This window comes from Anabrus simplex, chromosome 14, assembly GCF_040414725.1.
Source record: "Anabrus simplex isolate iqAnaSimp1 chromosome 14, ASM4041472v1, whole genome shotgun sequence".
Taxonomy (NCBI): domain Eukaryota; kingdom Metazoa; phylum Arthropoda; class Insecta; order Orthoptera; family Tettigoniidae; genus Anabrus; species Anabrus simplex.
The window spans coordinates 101,431,065-101,451,196 of NC_090278.1; the positions used below are offsets into that span (position 1 = coordinate 101,431,065).

At 38.7% G+C, this 20,132-nt stretch overlaps 1 protein-coding gene across 5 annotated transcripts in view; it reads left to right on the forward strand.

Moving 5' to 3' along the window:
* Positions 1-20,132, forward strand: part of kto (kohtalo) — a 396,148-nt gene that overhangs the window by 24,217 nt on the left and 351,799 nt on the right. For all 5 annotated transcript variants that reach the window (XM_067158251.2, XM_067158254.2, XM_067158252.2 and 2 more), the window contains exons 4-6: positions 183-374; positions 4,981-5,140; positions 11,628-11,875. In XM_067158251.2, the coding sequence (XP_067014352.2) occupies positions 183-374; positions 4,981-5,140; positions 11,628-11,875 (600 nt within the window). The remainder of the gene's footprint in view (positions 1-182; positions 375-4,980; positions 5,141-11,627; positions 11,876-20,132) is intronic.

Here is a 20,132-nt window from a genome sequence, read left to right on the forward strand (position 1 = left end):
ACTCCCGGCACTAAAAGCCATACGCCATTTCATTTCCTTGAAATTGATAGGATGACATCCCTAAATGCTTTAATTAAAGAACTTTGGCACCTGCATTTCCAAAAATCATATAAGTAATTAGTGGATTGCAAAGTAATGCGCTGAACAGACAGCTCGTATGCAAAACAGCTGTTTTGTTTTAGGTGGGGGCGTTCTTCAATGCTATCCTGTCCAAGAAGGAAGAGCTGAACACGATGCCAGACACTGGACGTAAGCGCCAGCAGATCAACCCTAAGGACAACTTCTGGCCTGCTACAGCCCGCACCAAGAACGCTATTGAAGCATGGTTTAAGGACCTGGCCGGAAGTAAACCGCTAAGCATCCTTGCTAAAAAGGTGAGTACACTGCTTCACCATGAGGGAAGTACATTGACCAGGAAGGACATTTCAGGGATCATTAATGAACAAGGGGGGTGTATACCTAGAGAAGGCAGACTTACTCAGTCAGTACTATATAGAGGTTATAAGGATAATGTAGCTGTTACGGGTGAATTACTGAAATTTACAAGATTCGTCCAGTGCGAGAAAGCAGCCGCAATTGATAAGATTTCTGCTAATACAGTGGGATATAGTGCCATTGTTTGCCTGAAGGAGCTAAACCGTATGAATGGTGAGTTGCAATAGTAGCCCCATTGTACAAGAGAAAGGATGACACAATGATTACAGGCAGTCAAATCACTTGTTTGTTAGCTCTGCTTTATAGATACGTTTTATGAAATTACTAACCGGTTGACAGTTCAGGTATAAGAAAGCTTATTCCAGTGAGGCTCAAGTTGTAGGATTCCAGCAAGGAGGTCAAATGGACTGTAATGGTACTGACCTCTGCACTGGTTTTGATGGGAGACTGCGGATGAAAATAGAAGAAGAGTGTTTAAGCGAGTAGCTACGTTTCTTGAAAATACAACTCATAGAATTAGAGTAGGTGAAGCATTTTGTGATCCTGTTCGTCGTCGGCTGTAAACCTATATAACTTCTTCCTGCACACATCGACCACTTCAGCTCAGTTTATAGATGTGTTCACAATGACTAAACAGACCAATCCTGGCATAAAACATACGCCCACACAAATCACACTGAATGGATGGAGGAGCGCAGGGTTGTAATTGACGGAGTTTTCTTTCTTGTCACTTGGCCTCTTGATGTCTTTCAAACAAGTTGACAGCGGTGGATGTAGTGTTCCCCCACAGTGCATGGTCCACGGGAGATTCTTCCCATGTCTGTATATCTATACCACTTGTCTTCATGATGTGTTTCAGCTGGTCCTTAAAACGCGTAAGAGGGGCTCCATGAGTTCTACTGCTTGAGCAAAGTTTGCCATAAAGAATTTGGCAGGGAAGTCAGGTATCACCCATGCGGTGAACATGGCCTAACCATCTCAGTTGATGAGCGATGATTGTTGCCTCAATGCTATTTAGCTGTGCTGTGTCGAGAACCGTTGTGTTGGTCACATGGTCCTTCCACTTAATATTCAGGATGAATCTCATTTTTTGTTGGTGGAAGTGCTCACGTTTTTTGATCTCTCGGCGATAGTGTGTCCATGTTTCACAGCCGTACAGCAGCGTGGAAATAACAGCTTTGTACACCATGGGTTCGGTATGCAGTTTCAGGTCGTTATTCATGAAGACTGAATGCTGCATGAGCAGCCCCAATTCTTTTATCAACGTCTTGTTCGCAGGTACACCGTTTAGACAAGATGCTTTCAAGATATGAAGACCGATCAACCTGTGTCTAAGATGAATATACTGAACTCGGGATGAGTTAATCCTGGGGCAGGTTGTGCAAGTACCTTTGTTTTTTTCGCATTAATGGCAAGACCAAAGCGCTCACATGCAGTTTTAAAGCAGTTGACTGACTGTTGTAGTTTTGCAGGTGTTAAGAGCAGGAAATGCGGTGTCATCAACATACTGCAGTTCTATCACCCGGGTAACCAGAGTACGTCTAGCCAGATTGAAAAGGCCTCCATCAAAACTTAATTTAATCTCCAGGCCTAGGTTGTTTGCAGATGATCCATGCAGCATGGCAGTCATGTGTAGGAGTCTGATACTGAAGAACCTGTCCAGACATGCCATCATGAAGAGCTTGAATGAATTCCACATTCAAAATGTCTCAATACTTTCCACATAGCAGATCTTGGTACTGGCGTTTTCCAGTAAAGAACTTGAACTACAGTGAAACCTCCGTGCCCTGTTTGTGGAGGGACGACCATTACAATTTGGCTAAACGTGACAACCGCAGCCCTAATGGGCCTTGGCTTACCTTGCGTCGTGGTGAGCCGATACAGACTGGGATCAGCCGTTGGACGGTGATTATGTAGGCTGAGTGGACTTAGATTCAGCCCACCTGTCCAGGTAAAAATGCCTGACCTAACTGGGTGAGAGGCAGGAGCTGGCTTCAAACATTAATTGCATTAGTTAAAATATCCCAATAATTTACATTTAGTGTTTCGTCAGTTACAGTTGAAAACTTGTTTTTCAGGTGATCAGCCACACACATTGAAAAATTGAATAAATATGCCAAGCTGATCACGAGTAGTTTCTGATTTTCTAACCTAATAAAATAAAGCACCTCTGATACAAAAGCTGGTGAAAACTCTTGTTTTTTAAATCTTGCATTTACCCCTGTGGGTGGGGGACACACCCACGGTATCCCCTGCCTGTCGTAAGAGGCGACTAAAAGGGGCAACCAACGGATGATTATATAGAACCACGAAACTCCTTTTACTTGCGCGTAGTACCACTATGTTAGATACCACATGGGTTTGTGATTAGTAGCAAACGAGAGCGCGACAGCTTTTACAGTACCTGTGATGAGTAGCACTATATGAGTGACACCATGGGACGACGGAACCCATGGTTCTGGTTTGCCTATGATTGGTACCCACTATATGAGGAATACCACGGGATAGTACGAGTCCCTGTGGTTAAGATGTACAATATTATAGGTTAGGATCCACCTTTCAATACTCCGTAATAAGATGGTAAAAAGTAGTTAGTACACTTAGGTGATGAACACCACAGGTTTGCGTTTCAATGTGCGAAACACAGTAGGACTGTAATACATGTGCAAATTTCATTACCTGTGAGTAGTACCATAATGTGCGGAATGCCGCGAGTCTACGCTACTCTTGATTAGTATCACAACAAGACAAATACCATGGTTCTACTTTTCTAGCGATAAGCACCATTATGAGGGGCCGATGGCTTAGATTTTGGACTCCTTTCGACTACAAGCATCATCGGTTCAGCATCGTGCTGTAGAAGCAGTTCCTTGGTCAGTAATACTATTGTTTTACGCCAGCTTCTGTGCATGTGAGGCACTTTGGGTCAGTTCCACTGATCGTTTTTAACTTCATATCCATTCTTCGTCCTGACGTTTTGAATTGTGGTCAGTGGAGGAGTTTGGACTTTTAATTTGTCATTTCATTTAGTTTCATTTCGTACCATTAGGGGCTGATGTTAGGCCCCTTTAAACAACAATCAATCAAATCTTGCATTGTGATTATTCACCTGTCTGCTGTTTGTAGTTGACATTCGACGGTACCTTTAAGGTCTACATTTTACTGGACAGTGGTTGTTGTTGGTCCCAGAAAGACCTTGGAATGCTTGACATGCAGAGTGGAACTCAACTAGGAGATATTCTTATCTCTCAGTGAAATACCAATTACCACCCACACTTTCGAAAATATCACTTCTAAAAAATGGCTGTGGGTCTTTCATTTCACGGCGCGCGTCTTAGGGAATTTTACTTTTTGTAGTGTATTTTAGTTTCAAAGGTTGGCATTGGATTCAACCACATCTTCCGACAGAGTTTGTTTAAAAATAATAAGTGGACGTTTGTTTTCTCTTATGTATTTCATGTAATAGTTGAGATTTGTTCTATAATATGTGTGTAAAACTTTCCTAAAAGTCGGCACTGTAATATTATTTCCAAGTAAGAAACAGCCAATAAATTGTTGACTATCATTCTGTGTGTGTTGTAAATAATGTCATCTTTTTCCCCACACCCGTGGAGTTGCACATGTGGATTTGGCCCTGTTTTATGACCGGATGCCCTTACTGACGAGGGATGTAATCACTATAGCGTGTTTCGGTCGTGCTTGGTAGTGTGGTATGTTGTCTGAATATGAAGAGGGGAGAGTTGGGACATACACAGATACCCAGTCGCCGAGCCAGAAGAATTAATCAGAAGCGATTAAAATCCCCAACCGGGGCGGGAATCGAACCCGGGACCCTCTGAATCGATGAGCAGTACGCTGACCATTCAGCCAACGAGTCGGACTGTGTTTTAAATAATGTATTGGGTATTATTTCAAGGACACTTAAAAACTGTCTGAAACTCTTTTAGATTCGTGAAACATACATACTGAAATAACATTTAGCAAATACTGTAAATTTGAGTGAAACTTTTTAAAAAAAATTCTGTTAAAAATAGGGTGCAGGTCTTGTTCAGGGGCAGATGGAACTTGGGATTATATGGTATGTTGCCAATTGTGCATGGAAGAATTTTATTCAGGACCACGGAATACTTTTTAACTCCAGAGTGTGCATTCTCTATGCTATGGTTATCAGGTAATTAAAATAAATAGCAAGTGAACAGTTCATACAGGAAATTAAATATATGAAAAATTCATGTGTCATGAAAATGAAAAAAATCATGTACATTTTTGAATTTCCCTTGAATTTAATGTCATTTGCATAAAAAAAATGCAGAAATCGTGTTAAATTTTGTTTTATTGCAAAGGTTATGCCAGTTATCCTTGAGATTTTTTCTTTTTTTTTTTCTTTCTTTACCACCTGTGTTTGTCTCTTCTCTTTTGCTGTGTTTATCCAGACTAAGGTGTTCTGATAAAGCTATGAACCAGAAAGAGGTGGAATGCATAAGGAGAGCTGTCATTGTGTCTGTATATGACTCTTACGGGAGAAAAGTGTGTGACTTTTTGCAGGCTCCCAACTTCAACAAGAAGGAAGAGATCTTCACGATGCTGTGCGAGTACCAGGTACCCATGTTACGAGCGGCGTGGTTCATCAAACTCAGTTACGCTTACACTGTGGCTGTGTCTGAAGTAAAAATCAAGAAGCGTCAGCTACTTGATCCTTCTCAAGGTAAATGGTTTCCACTTTGTTAATGGCAAAAGTAGACTATATGCATCGCAGCACATTATATTGAAACATAAATCTTACTAGTGGGAGACCGATGTGTTTACTGCCAAGGATACTCCTAGAAATAGATTTACTTTTGTAATCAAATGTCATAAATTGTATGACTGTTTTTCATTCCACCCATGTCAGCTTTCACTAAAAGCGGCTCTCAATTTGGCAGTGCGGGTTGGCGAACGCGGGCTCTTTTCCTGAGTCCTGGCATTCCTATCCCACCTCCCATGGTCAACTCTAGTTCTTTTCCGACCCGGATGCTATTAGAGGTAGGGAGTCCTTAATTTTAACGCCCTTGTCTTTCTTTGACGGATATCTTCATTTTTCCAAGTGTTGGATCCCTTCCATTTTTTCCCTCTGATTAGTGCTAGTAGAGGATGATTGGCTAGTTGTACTCCCTGTTAATCAAATCAATCAATCAATACTGATCTGCATTTAGGGCAGTTGCCCAGGTGGCAGATTCCCTATCTGTTGCTTTCCTAGCCTTTTCCTAAATGATTTCAAAGAAATTGGAAATTTATTGAACGTCTCCCTTGGTAATTTATTCCAATCCCTAACTCCCCTTCCTATAAATGAATATTTGCCCCAGTTTGTCATCTTGAATTCCAACTTTATCTTCATATTGTGATCTTTCCTACTTTTATAAACACCATTCAAACTTATTCGTCTACTAATGTCATTCCACGCCAACTCTCCACTGACAGCTCGGAACATACCACTTATTACAAGTGATGAAAATCATTTTTCGTCCGTATTGAAAGTTTCATAAACTGTATATAGGATAATATCTTTTGTTTATTTCCACCTATTCAATACATTACAAGAAGTTGGCATTTACTTTAAAACATTCAGATGAGACATGTTTCGCCTCTCACTGTGAGGCATCTTCAGTCATTATCAAAAACCTTATTATTTTACCAGGCATCTGGTTAAAGATATTCAAAAATGTGTTTGATGATTATAAGAGAGGTAAGATTTACGTTAGTTATAAACATGTTCATGAAGTAACTAAAAATCCAATGTATTGATAAAAACATATGTAGTTCTTTGTTGAATAGGACTTGTTTGATTCTACTATAGTAAGAGAAGGTGGCTAGAAGCCGTAGTCGTTAATAGATGTCTAATACATAGTGGAAGGTATAAAATATCAGTTCTATGAGAATATACATTACATTCAAATGATACTAAAAACTAGTGGATTCAAAGGTAGTACATATAAAATGTTCAATGAAATAACTATAGATCTAATAAAATGATAAACACATATGTAGTTCTTTGTTAATTAGGACATCGTAAGATTGTACGGCTTAAAGCCGTAGTCCGGCTTAAAGCCGTAGTCACTAATAGATGTCTAATACATAGTGGAAGGCGTATGAAATCAGTTCAATGAGAATATATAATACAAACAATTGATACATAAAAACTGGTAGATTCATAAGAGGTACATTTAAAAATGAAGGCGTCATGTGACTATAAAAGACAGTTGATGGCTTAAAGCCGTAGTCAAAGTTTGAAATGTAGGTCAAATAACTGCTAAATATATGGTAAAAAGATATAAGTCAAAATATACAGCTTAGTATAAAAAATATGAAGGAAAAACATTCCAATTGCTTGACAAAAGTTACTTGACGTTGGCATGCGTATGTCCGTGATATTTATTGGTCAACATTTCGTAGGTTATTTTAGATTTATTCGGCAAGATTGCGTTGACAAGAAGTTCACCAGATGTTTATAGTTGGCCTAATTTGTAAAAAGAAAGTTGCAGAGATGATGATGGGTGGAAATTCTCAACGTTGGTATGGTTTTTTTGACGTGAAGGTTGGAGAGCTGTTGTGTTCTTCTTCGATGACAATATATTTTATAAAACGTTGATTGTAAATAATTTATACTATTGAAGAGTATTATGGAAGTTTGATGAAGCTGTTGAATTATTGTTGTTATAGAATGGTTCTGAAATGAAGAAAAAACTGTAGTTAATTTTGACGAAAATGAAAGAAAACATGGGAAGGTTTTGTTTAAGTGTTGTTAGTGAGAAACTGTTGGTGCTTACCTATGGCATTGTAGGCCCATTTAACAAGCTGTGTGAGGCGCTATTAGGATACTAATGGTCACTAACGGTTTTTACTCCTTGTGTTGTACGTATGTCGTCTGGCTAGAGGGGGACTTTGAATTCAGGAAATCTGTTAGGAATGTACGAGTTTTTCGTGGATTTTTCGATGATACAGACCACTACCTGATCTGTAGTGAACTAAGTATCTCTAGGCCTAGGGTAGAGAATGTGAAATCTGTCTGCAAACGAATAAGGGTAGAAAGTCTCCAGGACGAGGAAATTAGACAGAAGTACATGGATATGATTAGTGAGAAGTTTCGAACAGTAGACAGTAAGCAGGTTCAGGATATAGAAAGTGAATGGGTGGCATACAGGGATGCTGTAGTAGAAACAGCAAGGGAATGCCTAGGAACAACTGTGTGTAAAGATGGGAAAAGGCGAACATCTTGGTGGAATGATGAAGTGAGAGCAGCCTGTAAACGTAAAAAGAAGGCTTATCAGAAATGGCTCCAAACAAGGGCCGAGGCAGACAGGGATTTGTACGTAGATGAAAGAAACAGAGCGAAACAAATAGTTGTTGAATCCAAAAAGAAGTCATGGGAAGATTTTGGTAATAACCTGGAAAGGCTAGGTCAAGCAGCAGGGAAACGTTTCTGGACAGTAATAAAGAATCTTAGGAAGGGAGGGAAAAAGGAAATGAACAGTGTTTTGAGTAATTCAGGTGAACTCATAATAGATCCCAGGGAATCACTGGAGAGGTGGAGGGAATATTTTGAACATCTTCTCAATGTAAAAGGAAATCATCCTGGTGGTGTTGCAAACAGCCAAGCTCATGGGGAGGAGGAAAATGATGTTGGTGAAATTATGCTTGAGGAAGTGGAAAGGATAGTAAATAAACTCCATTGTCATAAGGCAGCGGGAATAGTTGAAATTAGACCCGAAATGGTTAAGTATAGTGGGAAGGCAGGGATGAAATGGCTTCATAGAGTAGTAAAATTAGCGTGGAGTGTTGGTAAGGTACCTTCAGATTGGACAAAAGCAGTAATTGCACCTATCTATAAGCAAGGGAACAGGAAGGATTGCAACAACTATCGAGGTATCTCATTGATTAGTATACCAGGCAAAGTATTCACTGGCATCTTGGAAGGGAGGGTGCAATCAGTGGTTGAGAGGAAGTTGGATGAAAACCAGTGTGGTTTCAGACCACAGAGAGGCTGTCAGGATCAGGTTTTCAGTATGTGCCAGGTAATTGAAAAATGCTACGAGAGGAATAGACAGTTGTGTTTATGTTTCGTGGATCTAGAGAAAGCATATGACAGGGTACCGAGGGAAAAGATGTTCGCCATACTGGGGGACTATGGAATTAAAGGTAGATTATTAAAATCAATCAAAGGCATTTATGTTGACAATTGGGCTTCAGTGAGAATTGATGGTAGAATGAGTTCTTGGTTCAGGGTACTTACAGGAGTTAGACAAGGTTGTAATCTTTCACCTTTGCTGTTCGTAGTTTACATGGATCATCTGCTGAAAGGTATAAAATGGCAGGGAAGGATTCAGTTAGGTGGAAATGTAGTAAGCAGTTTGGCCTATGCTGACGACTTGGTCTTAATGGCAGACTGGGCCGAAAGCCTGCAATCTAATATCTTGGAACTTGAAAATAGGTGCAATGAGTGTGGTATGAAAATTAGCCTCTCGAAGACTAAATTGATGTCAGTAGGTAAGAAATTCAACAGAATTGAATGTCAGATTGGTGATACAAAGCTAGAACAGGTCGTTAATTTCAAGTATTTAGGTTGTGTGTTCTCCCAGGATGGTAATATAGTAAGTGAGATTGAATCAAGGTGTCATAAAGCTAAAGCAGTGAGCTCGCAGTTGCGATCAACAGTATTCTGTAAGAAGGAAGTCAGCTCCCAGACGAAACTATCTTTACATCGGTCTGTTTTCAGACCAACTTTGCTTTACGGGAGCGAAAGCTGGGTGGACTCAGGATATCTTATTCATAAGTTAGAAGTAACAGACATGAAAGTAGCAAGAATGATTGTTGGTACAAACAGGTGGGAACAATGGCAGGAGGGTACTCGGAATGAGGAGATAAAGGCTAATTTAGGAATGAACTTGATGGATGAAGCTGTACGCATAAACGGTGGTGGGGTCATGTGAGGCGAATGGAGGAGGATAGGTTACCTAGGAGAATAATGGACTCTGTTATGGAGGGTAAGAGAAGTAGAGGGAGACCAAGACGACGATGGTTAGACTCGGTTTCTAACGATTTAAAGATAAGAGGTATGGAACTAAATGAAGCCACAACACTAGTTGCAAATCGAGGATTGTGGCGACGTTTAGTGAATTCTCAGAGGCTTGCAGACTGAACGCTGAAAGGCATAACAGTCTATAATGATAATGTATGTATGTATGTATGTACAGCAACCCATTCAGTCACTCTTTTGTCTAGTCCAATTGCACTCATTTTTGCCAGTAGTCTCCCATGATCCACCCTATCAAATGCTTTAGACAGGTCAATCGCGATACAGTCCATTTGACCTCCAGAATCCAAGATATCTGCTATATCTTGCTGGAATCCTACAAGTTGAGCTTCAGTGGAATAACCTTTCCTAAAACCGAATTGCCTTCTATCGAACCAGTTATTAATTTTGCAAACATGTCTAATATAATCAGAAAGAATGCCTTCCCAAAGCTTACATACAATGCATGTCAAACTTACTGGCCTGTAATTTTCAGCTTTATGTCTATCACCCCTTCCTTTATACACAGGGGCTACGATAGCAACTCTTCATTCATCTGGTATAGCTCCTCCGACCAAACAATAATCAAATAAGTACTTCAGATATGGTACTATATCCCAACCCATTGTCTTTAGTATATCCCCAGAAATCTGATCAATTCCAGCCCCTTTTCTAGTTTTCAACTTTTGTATCTTATTGTAAATGTCATTGTTATCATATGTAAATTTTATTACTTCTTTGGCCTTAGTCTCCTCCTCTATCTCGACATTTTCCTTGTAACCAACAATCTTTACATACTGCTGACTGAATACTTCTGCCTTTTGAAGATCCTCACAAACACACTCCCCTTGTTCATTTATTATTCCTGGAATGTCCTTCTTGGAACCTGTTTCTGCCTTAAAATACCTATACATACCCTTCCATTTTTCACTAAAATTCGTATGACTGCCAATTATGCTTGCCATCATGTTATCCTTAATCACCACCACCAGCTCTGCCATTGAGGCAGTGAAACAGTCCGTTACTTTCTTGAGAAGTTGCTACTACGTATCAGTTTGCCAAGCTCACTGAAATGCATGCACCAATAATCGTATGGCCTCAGCTACCGTGTGCCAGCTTGCTGATGTTCCACGGTACTGTAGCCCTACTGGATGGCTGATGGGCGTCTGTGGTTTACGTTTTAATTAATTTTGTTGGGTGAACACCAAATGTGCTGTCTTATAATCCAGAGGCTGATCCACAGAGGGATCTTTTGTTACTATTCATTGCTTTCATATTGTCAGACAACCTTGTAAGCACTGGCTGTCATCAGCTATTTCTGTGAAAGAAGAATGCATGTCCCATTTCCCTACGACGTCGGGTAGCCCTTCCTCAAGTTACATCATATTAGTTAATGGGATGATATGAATTACGTGCAGCACATAGCCTACTCCTTTCTAATAGCACCATCCGATGTACAAATCGCATATCAGCTTCCTTCAGAGAGTTTTAGAACTGAATGGAGACTTCTGACTAGCCAGCATCTTGATGGTGAATTTTTTCGACCAACGGCACTCGAAGGGGCTAACCACAGTGTCAGACCCACGTTGTCTTAAAAAAGAATGAATCCAATAAGTCGACTGGTGTGTAAAAATGTAAACGTTGAATTGTTGAGGTTGTAAGCCGAAATAGATGTTGACAGACACCTCTTGTCAGGTTTGTTGTTGTTAAACAGCTGATGAAAGTACAGGAAAACAAGACATTTAGATATGATCCTCATACAGCACCTCAGTTGAAGGCAAGAAAATGCTGAAAACAGTCTGGCCAACCCTGTATATCAATGTGTAGCTTTCACGGAAGTGGTAGCACTCAAGCGAAGGTAACCAGCATATGGTTGAAGCGGCCCCGAAATAATAAAGAGCCAGAAAAAGCAAAGCATTGCACTTTGACGAGGTGGCGCTGGCATGTTAATGGACCCAGTACAGTAGGATAAGCTGAATTTCTGAAAAACTATACAGTGGAGTTAGATAGATTTAGCAGTTGTAATTGACACTGACCAAATTCAAACATCCCACCACTGCAGTTTTAAATGTATTAAATTATCCATAAATACCATGATTGATTGAGAAAGTACTTTATTTTGTACATATGCTGCCTTGTGTTGTAGAATGGACACAAACACTGAACAAGTTCCTGAAGGATCAGCTGGCCAAGCTGCAGGAATACTACCATCAGTCGGTCGGAAGTGCAACTGTTGCCACCACACCTACAACACCCGCCAGTACTGTGGCCACCGCTCCTCAACAACCTGCAGCGTCACCGGTACCGCCAACCGTAGCAGCCATGACGGAAGAGCAGAAATTAGCTCAGCGACAGTGGCAGTACTGCATACAGCTGGCCAAGTATCTCTATGAGGTGAGTGCACAGAGCGTGACACTTCCTTCTTCATTTCCTGTTTCCAGTCTTCTGAATCAAGGACCTGCACAGTTTTCTACCTCTCCACCACTTTCCTCCAATATTTCTGCTACTTGTACTGCACTCTTCTTCACATCCATCCACCTCTTGCTGGCCCTTCCCGTTGTCTTTCCCCTATTATTTTTCTTTAATACTCACTTGGGAACTTTATCCTCTTTCATCCTCATCATTTCAGCTTACTGGTCTGGCAGATTAGGGAATCCAATTCTCTCTCTTTGTGACTTACCAGTTATTCCTCTAAAGAGTTTCATCTCTGCTGCTTGGATTCTGCGTTTATCATATTTGTTGTTGTCCCTGGGCCTGCCATGTATGTCAAAATTTGTGTGTAATAAATTGAATACAGAATTTCCTCCCATTTCTCTGGGACATCTCGGTCCCACACTATTGCCCGGTTTCTGTCTGATATCTATTGATTTGTTACAGTTGTCGATTCGATAAATCTTCGCTGCGTTGCAGAGTGCAATAGCAGCTAACTTATCAAACTGTTAACTATTGGCTCGTTGATCAAGTTTCATAAACACACACTAGATGCCACCCCTAGCTTATTTTTGTGTGTGTATTAGATGTGTTCCCTGGACTGTCAGGCGCATGCGCACAAATAATGCATCGTATTTGAGCTTTCCATGCAACCTCTTTGCCTTGCAGCAGAAATTTACATTTGACTAGTTCTTGCAGGCATGGGTGTCACTTTCGCCGTGTTTAAGGACAATCAAAATATGACATTGTTTGAGGATTTCTAACGAAATATGCACACCACGCGTGATCCAATTTGTACTGTGACTTCTAAATATACTGTATCTTTACCCTGTTATTAAAAAGAACATTAACATCGTTTGACCACAGTATAATGATAAATAGAGGGTAATTAACATAATGTGAAAAAAGCAAAATTAAAGTCAACTCCGTACAAGCCATGGAGGGATGGAAGGTAAAGGCTTTTACTATCCGTAATCTCGGCACTTGGTGGGGTAGAGTGGTTAGCTCTACACCCGGCCGCCTTTGCCCCCAGGAGTTAACCTCGTACTCATTTTTGGTGTAGGCTGAGTGAAACTCAGGGCCATACGTAACTCCGGAAGTAGAAATCTTGTTTCTTAAATTTTTCGACTTCCTGACGGGCAATCGAACCCACGTTGTTCCGGGTGAACCGAGCACGCCTTTATCGCCTCGGCCAGGCACCCCTACCTTGTAATGTAATATCGTTAATTAAAAACAATCCTACGATAAAAGTATATGTTCACTGCCAATGCAAGTATGCCTCAATAGGCCTACTAGGATAAATGTGTAATTATCTGTTACACTCATTTACAGGTGCCAGTGCTTTTATGGACACGAATGCAATCACAGATACAAATATGGTAAGACTCAGTAGTGTTAAAGGGTATTGTAATTAATATTTGATCAACAGGGGGGCAGTGGAAAATTATTTGTCACAGGATGCAAATTATCGCCTATAATCTCAACCATACGTATAACAGTACAGCAGAACCTCGATAATTCGAAATCGGTTATTTCAAAATCTTGCCTAACTCGAAGTAGCTCTCGTTCCCAGAAACATGAGGTACGGTTTTGCATGTTATTTAAATGTTTTTATTCAAAATACGGATAATTCGTAATTCAAAGAACAATGTCAGTCCTGTTACCTAAATTCAGACTTTTAATTGGAAACGGCCTTGATATTTTGAACAAAATAGTACATTACAGAGTAATATAAATTCAAAATTTCTCCGCATCATGAAAGAACCCGTCTTCCCGAACATGCAGGGGTAACTTTCCTCACTTTCACCTAATTCGGCATGTCTACAGTGTACTGCATATCTACTATGTTCGAGCGGAATCGTAATTATTTTGTATTTGGCGTTTTAAGGAACGCCACAATATCACGTAGGCCTAGCAGGATGTGTGCGGAGAGGTAGAATCTGCAAACACTGGCGATGCCAACAGTTGGCGAAAAAGCGTGGCTTATAGCCTATAATCAATTTGTACGCACCAAACAATATTGTCATTGCCGATGAAACTGCACTGTTTGTTTTATCTTTATAAATGCTGAGGCCAAACAGACGTATGGTTTTAAAGGAGAGAATTGCCAGCTGGGAAATGTACTGTGTTACTATGCAGTGCACACGGAAGCGAGAGACTTCCTTCCCCTGTCATAGGAAAGTTCAAAAAGCCACGATGTTTTAAGGACGTCGGGCACTTTCCATGCCACGCCAGTACAAGGCATCTAAAAATGCAGACAGTACAGTTATCCAAAAGATAAAGCATTTGTACAGGCGATCCAGCATAATTTTTCCTCGTCTTTGAATCGTGTTCTTCATCCTTTCGTTGCGTGAGGTTATTTTTGTCATTGTTTTATACAAGTGCATTATTAGAATAATGTAAATGCACCTTGTTGGATAAATTTCTGAAATCGTGTTTTCCATGGCATTTGAAAAGATTAAACTGAGGATCAAGGTGATTGCATGCATTAATGGGTCTTAGAAGTGCCATGGCGGGAAATCGTACAAGTATAGTCACTGTACTGTTGTAATGTGGACGGAAGCGAGATACTCTCTCCCCTCATCATAGGAAAGAGTGATAAGCCGCGATGTTTTAAGGCCATCGGGTACTTTCCGTTCAGGCACAAGGCACCTGAAATGCATGCAGTACAGTAATCCAAAGAATAAAGCACGTGCACAGGGGAGCCAGTATATATTTCTTCTTGTCTTTGAATCATGTTTTCTTTCTTTTGATTTCATTGCGTGAGGTTATTTTTGTGACGTGAAAATGGGAACTAATATTTATTGGACATAACTGAATTATAACATCAAAACATTTACGAGATTTTTAAAAAATTTATCTGGCATGTCTGCTTGCGTATCGAGCCGTTATCTACATTATCGGCCATTGTTGGAACTGCTGCCTAACTGTGCAATTTACCATCAGCTTTTAATTCAAAACTATGTCCCTAAATGGTTACGTATTTGCTGGACATTTGGCTGGACTAATGTGATTCGCTGAATTGCCGTTTGATCGGTGCACGCTTTGAATCATGGGAATTTTGCTACTTCCGCCTTCTCTGTGAGAGAGACCAGTCGCTCTCTTGTGGTTGAGTATTCAACATGGCTACGTTAAGCCGAGCTGCTGAAGTGACATCGTTGCTGGATCGCAGCGCTTTAATAATGGAGCTTGAATCTGGAGGATAACTTCGACAACCTCAGGGCTATGCCCTTTAATTTTTAAAATATTTCTCAGTGTGCTCCAGCCATAATTCCTTGTTATTGGTGTAAGAAGAAAACTTCATATGAGTGTTTACCGTTAACTGGGTGGGATGTGCAAAATGTGTTTGTTAATTAAAAAACTGTAAACGTCTGGTAACAAAGTTTACTGTAACGGATAGGATTTAAATTTGTAAAAGTATGTAACAAAGTTTTACGGGAACTTGGAATCGCTAGGTATGCGTGTATGAAGCTGTAGTTCGTGGGTGTTGTTTAAACTTACTGTGTTGTGGTTCGTATCTTGTTTGCCTTCCCATTCTTGGTGATATTATTATTATTATTATTATTATTATTATTATTATTATTATTATTATTCTTCTATGTGTATTTTCCTCCCTATTTTTCTTCTTTGTTTGGAATTGCCTTCCTACTGTGTTGCTTTTGCGTTTGCTGGCTGACAATTTGTAATTTGTATGAGATCGTTATTTGCATTGTCGGGACGTTAATTAAATGACACCTCATGTATGCATCTTAGCGTTATCCAAAGCCCCCTCCATTCTAAATTATCTAAGCTGTTGGCGTACTGTTTAAAAATAGGTAAATGTAATTTCCTACTATAACCCATGGGAGTAATAATAATAATAATAATAATTATTATGATTTTTAGTAAGGTCGAATCTGTGAAATATTGAAATTTGCTGGTCGACATTTAATTTAATGTATGCCATTCTCTTAATGTTTACTTGTCACATCTATCCATTGTTTGAGTTCCTTGCCTTTGTGGATTATTACGTAATGGTCATACTTTTTTTTATCTTATCTGATGACACGTTATTAATTTTGGTGGCTTTGATGATTATAATGAGATGATGGCTTGGCGTCGGTAAATGTTCCTCCGGGTGTGTGGTTCGAGTTCTGTTGTTGTGTGGGCACGCATTGTGTATCTTTTCCTTTGATATTTTCTTATTTGGTTGGTATCATTATCCACCTTGTTTATTATTATTTAATCTGGTTTCCTTTAATTGTGTAGTTTTTTTTATTCGCGGTTGGAGCCACTGATTTATTATTATTATACTCTTTGGTGTGCGTTTTTTTTTTGGGTGTGGGGGGGCGTGTGTCCTCTTATTTGTAGTGTAGCAAATTTCAGTTTGAAACAGATTTTATATCGCGGGCCCGCATATCGGTTGCAACCAAATTTTAAGATTAAATTTTTAATCTTTCTGTACATAAGGTAACGAGTTAGTTATGAATTTCAAACTTTGATTTTGGTGGAAGCCAATGTTAATTTAATGTAAGCTTCATTTCATCTTAATTTCAATTTTGTTTTAAAATACTGTTTCTCTCATTTAGTTAAATTGCATTTTAAATTTTTGGAAAAAGAAATATATATATTTATTGTTTTTATATTATACCATTTTCAAATTAAATTTACATAGTAAATTTTCTTCATTTTAAATTTATCTCGTGTGTCATTTAGTAGCTAGCAATATTTACCTGGCAACCTGTCAAAGTTATGTATGACCCTGGCCTTTTAATTCTCGCCTGTGTCCTCCACGCTTCATATTTTATGCTACTGCCCTTACGGTAAGTATTGTGCTTGTTTTCTTCTTGATGTTTGTGCTTTTCATTTGGATGTTTGTTTACTAATTGGTAAGGTTGCAGTAGTGATATCCATAATTTATGCTACTACCCACGCTCTGCTACCAATCACTACTGCAACCTTACCAATTAGTAAACAAACATCCAAATGAAAAGCACAAACATCAAGAAGAAAACAAGCACAATACTTACCGTAAGGGCAGTAGCATAAAATATGAAGCGTGGAGGGCAAAGGCGAGAATTAAAAGGCCAGGGTCATACATAACTTTGACAGGTTGCCAGGTAAATATTGCTAGCTACTAAATGACACACGAGATAAATTTAAAATGAAGGAAATTTACTATGTAAATTTAATTTGAAAATGGTGTAATATAAAAACAATAAATATATATATTTCTTTTTCCAAAAATTTAAAATGCAATTAAACTAAATGAGAGAAACAGTGTTTTAAAATAAAATTGAAATTAAGATGAAATGAAGCTTACATTAAATTAACATTGGCTTCCACCAAAATCAAAGTTTGAAATTCATAACTAACTCGTTACCTTATGTACAGAAAGATTAAAAAAATTTTCTTAAAATTTGGTTGCAACCGATATGCGGGCCCGCGATATAAAATCTGTTTCAAACTGAAATTTGCTACACTACAAATAAGAGGACACACGCCCCCCCACACCCAAAAAAAAAAACACACACCAAAGAGTATAATAATAATAAATCAGTGGCTCTAACTGCGAATTAAAAAAAACTACACAATTAAAGGAAACCAGATTAAATAATAATAAACAAGGTGGATAATGATACCAACCAAATAAGAAAATATCAAAGGAAAAGATACACAATGCGTGCCCACACAACAACAGAACTCGAACCACACACCCGGAGGAACATTTACCGACGCCAAGCCATCATCTCATTATAATCATCAAAGCCACTAAAATTAATAACTTGTCATCAGATAAGATAAAAAAAAGTATGACCATTACGTAATAATCCACAAAGGCAAGGAACTCAAACAATGGATAGATGTGACAAGTAAACATTAAGAGAATGGCATACATTAAATTAAATGTCGACCAGCAAATTTCAATATTTCACAGATTCGACCGTACTAAAAATCATAATAATTATTATTATTATTACTCCCATGGGTTATAGTAGGAAATTACATTTACCTATTTTTAAACAGTACGCCAACAGCTTAGATAATTTAGAATGGAGGGGGCTTTGGATAACGCTAAGATGCATACATGAGGTGTCATTTAATTAACGTCCTGACAATGCAAATAATGATCTCATACAAATTACAAATTGTCAGCCAGCAAACGCAAAAGCAACACAGTAGGAAGGCAATTCCAAACAAAGAAGAAAAATAGGGAGGAAAATACACATAGAATAATAATAATAATAATAATAATAATAATAATAATAATAATAATAGTCACGACGGAAATAATAATAATAATAATAATAATAATATCACCAAGAATGGGAAGGCAAACAAGATACGAACCACAACACAGTAAGTTTAAACAACTCCCACGAACTACAGCCTCATACACGCATACCTAGCGATTCCAAGTTCCCGTAAAACTTTGTTACATGCTTTTACAAATTTAAATCCTATCCGTTACAGTAAACTTTGTTACCAGACGTTTACAGTTTTTTAATTAACAAACAGACGTTTCGAAGATGTGCTCCTTGGCCGTACGAGGTCACTTTAATAATATATGATTTACAGTACTTACTTGGGTAGAGTTAAGATATCCAACTTACAACACATTTTGCACATCCCACCTAGTTAACGGTAAACAGTCATATGAAGTTTTCTTCTTACACCAATAACAAGGAATTAAGGCTGGAGCACACTGAGAAATATTTTAAAAATTAAAGGGCATAGCCCTGAGGTTGTCGAAGTTATCCTCCAGAGTCAAGCTCCATTATTAAAGCGCTGCGATCCCGCAACGATGTCACTTCAGCAGCTCGGCTTAACGTAGCCATATTGAATACTCAACCACAAGAGAGCGACTGGTCTCTCTCACAGAGAAGGCGGAAGTAGCAAAATTCCCATGATTCAAAGCGCACACCGCTCAGGCGCGCAGAAATCAAACGGCAATTCAGCGAATCACATTAGTCCAGCCAAATGTCCAGCAAATACGTAACAATTAGGGATATAGTTTTGAATTAAAAGCTGATGGTAAATTCCACAGTTAGGCAGCAGTTCCAACAATGGCCGATAATGTAGATAACGGCTCGATACGCAAGCAGACATGCCAGATAAATTTTTAAAAAATCTCGTAAATGTCCAATAAATATTAGTTCCCATTTTCACGTCACAATTTTTGCCGGTGAGTTATCCAAGTGCATTATTTGAATTCTGTAAATGCATCTTGTTGGATACAGTTTGGAAATAGTTATTTCTGATGGCATTTGAGAGCTTTGAATTGTGAATCAAGGTTGTTAATGGCATGGAGTTACGGGTCTTAGAATATATTGTGACACCGCAAGGGTTGGCATTTCCGAAGTTCGTGTTGGCGGTTAATTCGAAATCACGTAATTCGAAGTAGATTTTTGCGCCCTTCGACTTCGAATTAATGAGGTTTTACTGTATTGTGTTTAGTCTGAATCTCTCTTTGAAATGACTTTCACTATATGCAACCCGACAAAGATAAAAACAGGAATGATAATAAAACCCCATAAATATAACCAAATGAGACAAGAAGCAAAATACTTACCATCGAGCAGGAGCAGTATTAACAAAACCAGCGTGGAGGGCACAGAACATAAGGGAAAGGACTGGATCGAGCTAACTACCTGAGGGGTTGCCAGGTCAACATTGCTAAATGAAAGCAAGATTAATGTTTAAATAACTTGAAATTTACTTAAAATTAGGAAAAATTTAAACAAATTTAGGAATGAAAACTGTAGAACAAATAATAAATCTGTAAATAATGTCTTTAAATTATAGATAAAAATAAATTTTTAAAGCAAAATATACTATGAGTGCGCACTCGGATAACAACGTAAAATAATTTTTATGTAGCAATAAATAAGTAAATAGAAGAAAGATAAAAATTGTAATAATTCAACTCATTAAATTAGGAGAGAAATGTCTATTTTTAGGATAATTAAAATTGTGAAAACACACTCACATTACAAGCTACAGCTTGCCTTAGAATCAATGAATGACAAATGTTAAAACGGATCCGTGCATTAAATATTAATTACATAACTGGCCAGCTTTTCTTTGTGAGTAAGTATACTACAATTAATCACAATAAACTGGAATTTGCTTCCGGAACCAGTACACAAGGATTTCAATCACCCCGAAACACGGAAACACACTCAATATTTAAGGCAACGATAGCAGACCCAAAAAAAGTTCCACACGTAAATAATTGAAA